At 64.1% G+C, this 11,161-nt stretch overlaps 1 protein-coding gene across 1 annotated transcript in view; it reads right to left on the bottom strand.

The window, feature by feature from the left end:
• The window catches only part of LOC146586377 (ryanodine receptor 1-like), a gene marked incomplete at both ends in the record, with an annotated part of 44,400 nt that overhangs the window by 4,590 nt on the left and 28,649 nt on the right, over positions 1-11,161 (bottom strand). Inside the window, 21 exons of the mRNA XM_085321419.1 lie at positions 36-95; positions 402-572; positions 1,213-1,227; positions 1,943-2,035; positions 2,353-2,440; positions 2,703-2,943; positions 3,299-3,613; positions 4,211-4,341; positions 4,876-4,957; positions 5,598-5,836; positions 6,280-6,340; positions 6,440-6,489; positions 6,911-7,032; positions 7,814-7,881; positions 8,348-8,463; positions 8,740-8,863; positions 9,378-9,453; positions 9,539-9,616; positions 9,885-10,025; positions 10,532-10,621; positions 11,003-11,081. Coding sequence (XP_085177545.1) covers positions 36-95; positions 402-572; positions 1,213-1,227; positions 1,943-2,035; positions 2,353-2,440; positions 2,703-2,943; positions 3,299-3,613; positions 4,211-4,341; positions 4,876-4,957; positions 5,598-5,836; positions 6,280-6,340; positions 6,440-6,489; positions 6,911-7,032; positions 7,814-7,881; positions 8,348-8,463; positions 8,740-8,863; positions 9,378-9,453; positions 9,539-9,616; positions 9,885-10,025; positions 10,532-10,621; positions 11,003-11,081 — 2,440 coding nt within the window. The remainder of the gene's footprint in view (positions 1-35; positions 96-401; positions 573-1,212; positions 1,228-1,942; positions 2,036-2,352; positions 2,441-2,702; positions 2,944-3,298; positions 3,614-4,210; positions 4,342-4,875; positions 4,958-5,597; positions 5,837-6,279; positions 6,341-6,439; positions 6,490-6,910; positions 7,033-7,813; positions 7,882-8,347; positions 8,464-8,739; positions 8,864-9,377; positions 9,454-9,538; positions 9,617-9,884; positions 10,026-10,531; positions 10,622-11,002; positions 11,082-11,161) is intronic.

The raw sequence follows: 11,161 nt of genomic DNA, 5'->3' as shown, positions 1-11,161 counted from the left end.
GGGGGGGGGGGGGGGGGGGGGGGGGCAGCGCTCACCTTGCCTTGCAGGTGCAGGTTGTTGTTCAGGAACTCCCGCACCTCCTCGTCCGTGTCTTTCTGCAGGGGAGGGGGGGACGCGGCCATGTCAGGGGCCGTCCCCACCCTAGGACCTGCGCCATCACTCCACACTGCCACCCTACCAACCCCATACCTCCAGCCCCCTGCCCCATCATCCCAGTGCTCCCACACACCAAAACCATCACCTCCAGTGCCCCCATATCCCATACTCCCATTCCCCCAGCCCCATATCCCATCTCTCCAAGACCCCCGTTCCCACCACCCCAGCATGCCCCAGGCCTCAGCCCAGCCCCAACCCCATCATCATGATGCTCCCAGCTCCTCATGGGCCTCCCCATCACCCACCAGTGCGTAGCGAGTCTTGGCCAGGCTGATGAGCTCCTGGTCAGTGGGCGAGCACATGTTGAGGCCGATGGGCAGCATCTTCTTGAGGGTGGCCACAATGAGRGAGGTGTGGATGGAGTACCGGTCCCCCCGGCGCTTCTTCTTTGTCCTCTCCTGCTCCGAGCCTCCCCCCTGCAACAGGAAGGGGGACGTCATGGCCAGGAGTCTTGGGCCATGGAGATGGGGACATCAGGGACATTAGGGCCAAGACCATGAGGCCACACAGCCTCCAGGAATGGGAACATCAGGAGCAAGACTCCCATGCCATGGGAACAGGGACATGTCAGGGCCCGAACCCTCAGACCATAAGGATAGGAGCCTTCAGGGCCAGGAACTCAGTGCCACACAGCCCCGGTGGCCCTAGAAGTCCCAGGAGTGGCCCTGTGGGGATCAGGTGTCTCATTTGTGGTGGCCCTGGAGGAACACCTTGAGAATGCCAAGGGTCCCAGCTGTGGTAGCCCCATGGGTGCCAGGGGTGCCAGCCATGGGGGCCGTAAGGGGCAGGACCCCATGGAGGCCAGATGTCCTAGCTGTGGTGACTCTGTGGGGTCACTCTGTAGATGCTGAGGGTCCCAGCCATGGTGGTCCCATGGGACAGGACCCCATGAGCACTGAAGATCCTAGCCATAGTGGCCCTGTAGGTGCTGAAGGTCCCAGCTCTTGTGGCCCTATGAATGCTGGGGGTCACAGCCGCAGYGGCCCCGTGGGGCAGGACCCCATGGTGGGGCCCTATGGGGCCGGGGTCCCTGCGGCCCCCACGCGCAGCGCTAACCTGGCCATCTCCGGACTAGACACCAGCACCCGCAGGCGAGGGCAGGAGAGAAGAGACAGAGTTAGGTCCCCGCAACCCACGGCCCCGGGGGGGGGGGATGCATGGGAAGGGGTTGGGGGTACCAGGTTAAGGGAGAGGGATGGAGACCTCTGAATAAGGAGAGGTTGGGGGTACCAGGTGGAAGSGGAGGGATGGGGACTTCTGAATAAGGGGAGATTTGGGGGTACCAGGTGGGTTCTGGGGGTTGAGGGTACCAGGTAGAAGGAGAGGGAGACCCCTGAATAAGGGGGGATTTGTGGGTACCAGGTGGAAGGGAAGGGATGGAGGTGCCTGGCTTCGGGGTGGTTTGGGGGCAGTAGGTGGACTAGGAGGCTTGGGGGTACCAGGTGGAAGGGAAGGGACAGAGGTGCCTGGCTTTGGGGTGGTTTGGGGGCACCAGGTGGACTGAGAGGTTCGAGGGTACCAGGTGGAAGGGAGGAAGTTGGGGGGCATCAAACAGGTTGGGGGGAGGTTGATGCCCTCCACAGAAGGGAGGATTTGGGGACACCAGGCAGATGGAGGGGATGGAGACCCCTCAACCAGGAGATGGAGGTAGCAGGCAGATGGGGGCCATGGGATGGGGGTGCGGGATGGGGGGCTCAGGGGTGCTGGGAGGACAGGGGAACCCTGGAGCTGGGGGAGCAGAGGGGCCAGGCGGGGTTAGGGGGCGGTTGGGAGTCCAGCCCCCCACCTTGGCCATCTTGCTCTTGCTGTCGGCCGTCAGGAAGGACATGTTGTTGATCTCGTTCTGCACCACGAAATTCTGCTCCTCCCGCTTGAAGTTCTGCCGGGGAGAGGGGGCCACGGGGTGAGTGACCCTTGGCTGGCTGCCCCCATGGCCCCCCATATCCCCCCACGCCTCCTACATCCCCCCCAGGCACCCCAGTGACCCCCTTCTCTGTGACCCCCCATGTATCCCCATTCCTTGCATCCTGCTGTCCCTGCAGGCACCCCAAGGTCCGTCTGTCTGCCCAGCTCCCCAGGAGCCCTGGTGTCCCTCTATCCCTTCTGTTCCCCCATGCACCCTCAGGCACTCCAGGGTCCCTCCACCTTCTTGGTCCCCCCAGGCACCCCAGGATCCCTCCAGTGCCCCACACTCACATGGGACTTGGACCAGTAGATGAAGACYTCCCCAACCATGCGGAAGAGCTCCTCTGCGTCCGAGTTGGGCTCYGTCAGCCACTTGGCCCTGCCAGCCCCATGGCCATCATCAGCAGGTCCTCAGGGTGCCCTCGTCCCCATGGCCATGGGGAGAGGTCCTGAGGGCCCCATGGCCACCATGAAGGGACACTCAGATCCCCCAGTATCCATGCTCCCCCCTGTGGCATCAGGGATGGACCTGAGGATGCTCATGTCCCAGGGCCACGTCCCCAAACCCTGGCAGCGTCCTGGTGTCCCCTGGTCACATCCTCATGTCCCCTGTCCCCCGCCCGGTCCCCACATGCCCTCACCGGCTGTTGTCCACGTAGCGGATGAGCAGGGGGTAGAGGGCGTAGAGGTCGCGGCAGAGCACAGAGAACTCATCGCGGATGAGCAGCTCTGAGTCCTCGGCCTCGGCCTTGGCCTCCATGCGGAGCTGCTCCTCCTCGGCCACCACCTTGCCCGCTCGCTTCTTCAGCTTCTCCATGGTGGGGATGAAGTGAGAGCGGAGCAGCTCCGGCTTCGCCTTGCTCACGATGGGCTGAGCGAACACTGCAGGGACAGGTGCTCCCATTGCCCCCGTGTCCCTAAGACCCACTGAGGGATGCCAGCACCAGCCCTGGGACCCACCAAGGGACGTCAGCACTGTCCCTGAATCCCTGGAACCCACCAAGAGATGCTAGCATTGTCCTTGGGACTTGCCAAGGGACACTGGCACCATCTCTGGGACTTGCACCGAGGGATGCCGACACCATGCCAGGTACCCACCAAGGGATCCTAGCACCAACCCTGGGACCCACCAAGGGATCCTGGCACCAACTCTGGTACCTGCTTTGAGACACCAGCACCATCCCCGACACCCACCAAGAGATGCCGGCACCATCCTCGCATCCTTCCCCATACCCACCTGCCAGGCGCTTCATCCAGGAGGCCTCATCGATGCCCAGGTTGTTGACAACGATGCGGAGGATGTTCCCCAGCAGGGCATTGAGGTGCTGCCCGGTGACAGCGGTGGCCCAGGGCCCCTGGGGCAGGGTGTCGGGGCCGCGGTCCCACCAGCGCGGCAGGTAGTTGCAGAGCATGGGCAGCGTCACCTCGATGACGTGGGGCATCTCCGTGTAGCGGGCGCCCGACTCCGCCAGGCCCCCGATGTCCCGCATCAGGTGCTCCAGGTCGGGGATGTCGGGGCACATCTCCTCCACCCGGCTGGGCAGCCCCAGGACTGCGGGGACACAGGGCTGGCACCGGGGATGCAGGAGTGCCCCCAAAGTGGGAATATCGGGGACATGAGGGCACCCCAAAGGTGGGACAAGCAAGGGGCATTGGGGACAAGGGAATGCCCTAAAGGTGGGGACATYGGGGACATGAAGGGACCCCACAGGTGGGGCAAGTGAGGGGCACCAGGGATGTGGCAGTGCCCCAAAATTGGGGTAAGTGGCAAGGCTCAGGGATGCCCTAAAGCTAGGGTACTGGGGGGCATTTAGGATGTGAAGGTGCCCCAAAACTGGGGAAGACTGGGGACTCTGAGGGAACTCAGAAGCTGGGACAACTGGGGGACGTTGAGGATGTTGAGATGCCCCAAACCTGGGGGCAATTCGAGGGCATTGGGGTGCCCCAAACCAGGAGCTGAGCAGGAGGCACTGGGGACATGAAGGGGTGCCCCAAAGCTGGGGGAATTGAGGGGCATCAGGGCCACGGAGATGCTCCAAATCTGGGGGCAAACGGGCATCGCGGTGGGTGACAGGTTGGGGGTCTATCTGGGGTGCTGGGCATCCATCCCCGGCCCTGGGAGTGGTGGTGGGGTGTCACCCCGACTCACTGGCCCGCTCGCGGGGGGACTTGGTGCTGTAGACAGAGCAGGGGTTGAACTCGTTGAGCTGCGGCTCCAGGAAGGCCACGGGCATGGCGGCGGCCAGGCGGGCCAGGCACTCGCCCAGCGCCGGGCGCTGCCTGTGAACACACGGGTGCTGAGGACATGCCCACCCCATGGCCACCTCACAGGCATGGGCACCCCAGGGGAGCCCTCATGGCAGCAGACACCCCATGGGCATGGGCATCCCAGGGCCACACCACCAGTATGGGCACCCCAGGGCCATGGGCACCCTATGGGCATGGGCAACCCGTGGCCACAACCACCCTATCAGCAGGGATGCCCCAGAGGAACTCCACTGGCATGGGCACCTCATGGGCACAAGCACCCCATTGGCAATCCATGGCCATGGCCACCCCATGGGGACTCTACAGGCGTGGGCACCCCAAGGCCATGGGCACCCTATGCGTACCCTACAGCCACCCTGGGAGCACAACCACCTCATCGGCACCCCAGGGCCACAGCTACCCCCCCAGGCACCCCATGGGCACCCCATGGCAATCCCAAAGCCACCCACCAGCTATGGAGATCCCATGGGCACCCCACAATCTGCAGGGAAAGGAGGTGCTGGGGGACACAAGCACCCCCTATCCTGGCTGCCCCCAGCCCCTCACCTCTCCACGTAGGGGTTCCTGGTGGTGCCCAGAGAGTAGATGCTGCACAGGATCCGGTAGCAGGAGACCTGGACGTCATCAACTGCAGGGACGGGGGATGATCAGGGCTATGGTGTCCCCATGTCCCCTACCCCTAGCTGGCTCCGTCGCCCCGGGTCCCCCTGCTCTCCCTGTCCTGGATTGTGCCCTTGTCCCTGAAGCATCCTGTGGTCCTCACAGTCTTCTGTCCCCAGAGTCCCCTGATGTGCCACATCCCTAAAATGCCCCCTTGTTCCCACAGAGTCCCCCATCCTCAATGTACCTCCCATCCTTGCTGTGCTCCCTGTCCCCAAAGTGTCCCCATCCTCAACACACCTCCAAGTGTCCCCCCATCTCCACCGTGACCCCTTCCTCCCAAGCATCCCCACGYTCCCAGTGTGCCTCCGTACCTGTCGTCCCTGCTGTGCCCTCTGTCGCCAATGTGCTCCGCCCCCCAGCCCCACTGTGCCTCCTGCCCCCAATGCGACATCTATCCCTGCCACGACCCCTTATCCCAGTGTGCCCCGTGGCCCGATCCCCAATGGTCCCCAACATACCTCCATCCCTGCCATGCCCCTGTCCCCCAGATGTTCCCAGGTCCCCAATGTGCCCCATCCCACCAGCTTGCCCTGGGACCCTCCATCCCCACAGCATCCCCATCCTCGCTGTGTTCCCCAACCCTGCCGCGTCCCCCGTGTCCTCACGGATGACGTCGTCCCCGAAGTGGTGCTGGGCTATGTGCTCGAACAGGGAGGTGAGGACAGGCAGCAGGGCCACCGTGGTGTAGTTGATGTTCTGGGCCACCCCCTTCACCTGGGTGCGGCTCTGCGTCACCTTGCCCAGCTTGAGGTTCTCCACCATCTTCTCGATGTCCTCAGAGGCGCTCTCGAAGAAGGACCGCAGCCCAGCCTTCACGATCTCAGGGCCCGACTTCATCACTGTCCTGGGGAGGGACGTGACCACTGGTTCAGCATGGCCATGGCCACGGGACACTGCTTGGCATGGCCACAGGGCACAGAGGGCTACTTGGTGCAAGTCCAGCTTGAGCACTGCTATGGGGTGACCTTGGGCAGTGGGGCACAGTCAGCACGGGGACACAGATAGCATCTGGGTGGCAATGGGCTTTGGGATGGTGCCAGGCACCAGGGCACTGCAGGGACAGGGATGACATCAGGGTGGCATCAGGCACCATGGGGACATGAATGGCATCGAGGCACCATGGAGACAGAAGCAGAATGAAGGTGGCATCGAGCACTGCTGGGACAGGGACAGCACTGGGGTGGCACCAGGTCTCAGGGTGGCACAAGGTCTCAGGGTACCATAGGGACAGGGCTGGCGTGGGGGTGACACCAGCACACTCGGGGACTCGTGGGGAGCCGGTCCCACCTGGCATCCAGCGAGCGGGCCAGGATGTGCAGGCAGTTCACCACGGCCGGCGCGTCGGTGCCTGGGGACGCAGGGACGCGGTGAGAGGTGGCCGGGTCACCCCAAAGCCACCGTCCCCCCCCCCAACTCCAGGTGACCCCAGGGGACCCTGGTCCCTTACCGAAGAGGGAGACGCGGTGGCGGACGAGGGCGGCCAGCTTGCAGAAGAGGCTGGAGGAGGAAGAGGAGAGGAGGAAGAGAGAGAGATAAGAGGGGAGCTGGGGGCAGGGGACGAGGCACAGTGGGGTGACAAGCTCGGACCAGGGAGATCTGGGGGGGCTCAGAGCCCTGTCCCCTGCGCCAGAGGGGYTTTGGGGAAAGACGAGGGGGATCTGGGGGCACTTGGAGCCCCATCTCTCAGACCAGGAGGACCTGGGGGGTGATTGGAGCCCTGTCCTCTGGAGCAGGAGGTTTTGGGGAGAGCTCATGGGGATTTGGGGTGGCTTAGAGCCCCATCCCTTGGACTGGGAGGCTTCGGAGGGGGCTCAGAGCCCTGTTCCCTGCACTAGGGGAGTTTTTTTTTTGGGGGGGCTCAGAGCCCCTTCTCCTGGGTCAGGGGAGTTTTGGGGGGCTGGCCCTCATGCCCCCTCACCTGGTGATCATCTCCTTCTCCTTGTTGGACGCGTGGCCACCGCTGCCCAGCACCTTGGCCGGGGTGGAGAGGAAGTAGAGGCAGTGGTTGTGGAAGTACTGGTTGATGAGGGGCAGCAGGATCTGGGGGGGGGGGCACACAGGTCAGGGGGGACCCCAGCACCCCCCAGACACCCTGGGGCCTCTGTGTGGGGGGTTTCCCCTGAGCACCCCCAAGGGGCACCCCAAATCACCCCCCAGCACCCCAGCTCCCCCTCCAAAGGGGGCCTGAACACCCTACGGGGCACCCCAATACCTGCACATGGGGGCACCCCAGAACACCCTGTAAGGACTCCAAATACCCCATAAGGGACCCTCAGGGACACCCCAAAGACCCTTTGGGGGATCTCAAGCTGCTGCACACGAGGGGCACCCCCAAACACCCCAAGGGAACCCCATACACCCCAAAGGGACCCCAGGTGCCTGCACATCAGAAGCACCTCCAAACACCCCATAGTGACCCCAACCACCCGCTAAGGGAGACACCCCCAAAACATCCCCTGGGGACCCCAACTGCCCCACACAGGACCCAAAACACTCCATAGGGCCCAAGCTACCCCATATGAGACCCCCCAACACCTGCAAATGGGAGCACTCCCCAAACACCTCATGGGGACCCCAACTACCCCATACAGGATCCCAAATACCCCATAGGGACCCCAAAGCCTTTCAAATGGGGGCACCGCCCCCAAACTCCCCCTGGGGACCCCAAGCACCCTGCTCCCCAGCACCCTGCGGTGGGGGCTGCCGGGAGGTCTGTGCCAAAGCCACTCTGCCCCCTCACCGTGCCTCTGCTTTGGGGTACCCACCCCCCATTTTGGGGTCCCTGTCCACCCATCTCCACCCCGTTTTGGACCCTTCTGACCTTGGCAAAGAACTTGATCTCCTGCTCGTGGGGGGATTTCTCCACCCGCCCGCTGCTCACCACAGCCTCTGGAGGTGGGGGGAGGCAATCAGGGGGGCACAGGGGACATGGGGCCATGAGGATGTAGGGGGACATGGAGCGATGGAGGACTTGAGGTGCAGGCAAGGGGTCACAGGAATATGGGGGTCATGAGGAGGACATGGGGGCCTTGGGGACATGGGCACACTGGGAGCTTGGGGAGATGAAGGTGGACAGGAACCATGGGGGCACGGAGGAGAGATGGGGGGGTCTTGGTGAGCTGCTAGGGTTCTGGGGGGGTCCCAGGGTTGTCAGGCTCTCTAAAGGTCCTGGGAGACTGTGGAGGTCCCAGGAAGTACTAGAAGGGTCCTGCAGAGCTGAGGGGGGTCCCAGAGGACCAAGGCAGTCCCAGCAGACCAGGGGGTCCCCAGAGGTCCTGGGGAAGTCCCAGAGAGTCCTGTGGGGGTCTCGGGAGGTCTCAAGGGGTCCTGTGGGAGTCTGGAGCGGGGGGCATACCCAGGTGGGCAATGAACTCCTGCGAGATGTCCATCCACTTGAGCAGCTGCTGGAGGAAGCCGTAGGCAAAGCGCTTCTCGATGGACGAGGTGTCCAGCTCCATGTCCTTCAGCCCTCTGCGCCAGGGGGGTCAATGGGGTGCCCCCAAAGTCCCAGCCCCCCAAGCCTCCAGCTCCATGTCCTTCAGCCCCCGAATTCCCAAACCCCCAGCTCCATGTCCTTCAGCCTCCTGTGCCAGGGGGACTGTGGACCTCAACCGTACTGTGCCCCCAAATACCCCCAGTACCCTCCTGCCTCCTCCCAAGGTCTCCCCAAATCCACCTGGTCCCCCCGTCCCTGTGTCCCCTGGACCCTCTGCACTCCCAGCCCCCCTTGCACCGCACAGCACTCACCGGGTGACGGCGTAGCCATTGAGCTGCAGGAACTTGAGCAGCTCCTGGGCCTTCTCACGGTCCCGCGCCTTCTCCTTGGCCGTCAGCGTGTCATAGGGCACGAGCAGGGGGTGCGAACCCCCTCCTGGTGCCCACGTCAGCACCCACAGSGGAAGCACCCATTGTGGGGGCATCCATGAGGGGGCATCCATGGGGAGCACCCACAAGGGAGAGGAACATCCATTGGGGGGGAGATGCCCAATGGAGGGGAGCACCCATGGGGTGCATCATCCATGGTGGGGGAAGATCCAAGGGGAAGCACCCATGGGGTGGGCAGCACCCTAGGTTAACTTATGAAGGTCACTAGGGGCAGAGGTGCATCCATGGAGGAGGAACYAAAGAGAAAACATCCTTGGGGGGACTCTGGGGTCAGCATCCACAGTGGGGGACCTTGGGGGGCAGAGGAGCACCCATGGTGGGGATCCAAGGAGCAGCACCCATCTTGAAGGGGGGTATCCCAAGGAGAACAGGACCATCCATGGTGGGGGCAGTATCCTTGGGGGGGTCCCCAAGGTGCGGGAAAGCCTCCCCAGGGTGAGGAGWTTGGAGGGGGTGACAGGTGGGGGTCACAGTTGGGGAGGACCAAGTGGGCTGCTCACCCTTGGCCTCCAGCTCCTGCTTCTTCTTGCGGCCCCARGTGTTGTGATAGTTCTCGGCCAGCTGCTCTGCCATGGCCTGGGGGACACGGCAAGGTGGGTGGGGGTCCCACCCCGTGTCGCGGGGGACACGTTGGGTGGGGAGGGGGACAGGGCACGCTTACCTGCAGCTCCCGGGACAGTGTCACCCCCGACAGGTCCACAGGCTGGGGGCTGTAGCCGTGGCTGGGGTCGTAGGTGGCCTGGGGGAGAACGTCGCAGCACTGAGCACCCAACCCTGAGCTGGGGGAATCCAGGTGTCCCCAAGGAGACCCTCCTGCACCCCACAGACCCTGCTGCCCCACCAGACATCCAGGCTTCTTCTTTTCCACCCCCTACACCTCCCAGGTGTCTGGGATGCCCCTGCTCTGCCCCACAGACCCTCAATGCACCCCAGGGGAGCCAACCTCTCCCTGCTCCACCACCCACTCCCTCCCCCGCGCTGGGGGGGGCCAGGCATCCGGGCTCCACCTGGGCAGACTGGGAGATCTTGCGGGTCTTCTTCTTCTCCGCCTTGTCCTCCTCACCCTCGCGGGCCTTCTCCACCATCCACTCCCAGGCCAGCATGGCCTTCAGCGATTCCTTGATGGGCCACCGGTAGATCTCCTTGTCCTAAGGGGCACAGGCAGAGGTCAGGGTGCCCACTCTTGGGGAACCCTTGGATGCTTCCCATCATGGCCCCAWAGCCCAATACGGTCAAGAGTAGGGGAGTCCAAATGGGGCCAGGAAGCCCCAAATGGGGTTGGAGGATCAGGACAGGATTGAGGAATCTCGATGGGGTTAGGAGGTCTGAATGAGGCCAGGAAACCAAATGGTAATGGGCAGGGGGAGGGCAGATGGGGTTGGGGGTCCAGATGGAACCAGGAAGCCAGAAGGGGTTGTGGGGCCCTGATGGCATGGGGGGGCCCAGATTGGGGGGGTGCTGGATAGGGTCAACGGGATGTAGATGGGGTTGGCGGAGGTCATGCTAGAGCTGGCAGGGGCACATGGGGTTGGGGGGATCTGGATGGGGCTGAGAGGACCCAGGTGGGGTTGGGGGGCTGGACGGACCCGGGGCTCTGGCTGGGGATGGGGAGGGGTCCCAGCCGGGGCCCYGGGGTGGGGGATGCGCACAGTACCTTCTCGGAGAAGGTCTTGTAGGGCCGCAGCATAGGATGGGTCTTGGCCTCCTCATCCACCGTCTCCCCGTAGGACCAGTTGTTCTGGATCTGCCAAGGGTACTGGGACATCACGAGGGGGGCCAGGGGGCACCCAGGGGGGCAGGGGGCTCAGGGGAGCATGCAGGGGCATGGAGAGCTTGGAGGGGGTCTGGGGGGGGTCTCAGGAGTGAAGGCGGGTCATGCAGATGCATGGGGACATGAAGGGGGGGGGACCCAGGGGTGCAATGCAGATGCATGGGTGCCTTAGGGGTTCCCAGGGGTGCAGGGGGTTCATGCGGGTTAATGGGGTCCTGGGGGGGCTCCCACGGCTGCAGTGCAGCTGCACGAGGGTCTGGGGAGGGTCCCAGGGGTGCAGGGAGGAGTCATGCAGGTGCACGAAGGCCTGGGGGTCCCCAGCAGGGGCCCGGGGGGGCATGGGGGGCGCCCCACCTTGTCGAAGGCCCACTTCTCGTGCGTGTACTCGGCGTACTTGTTGATGAAGCCGTCCAGCTTCTCGGGGATGATGACGCTACGGGTGGGGGGCACAGAAAGGAGGTTTGGGTCCTGGCCGTGTGCCCCCCAGGCACGGGGACATGGGGGACCCGGGGG

The sequence above is a fragment of the Rhea americana genome, unplaced genomic scaffold (assembly GCF_003343005.1).
Source record: "Rhea americana isolate MKP2758 unplaced genomic scaffold, rheAme1 scaffold_694, whole genome shotgun sequence".
Lineage (NCBI taxonomy): Eukaryota > Metazoa > Chordata > Aves > Rheiformes > Rheidae > Rhea > Rhea americana.
Note: the sequence above shows the minus strand (reverse complement) of the source record. Positions and strands in the feature narration are given on the sequence as shown.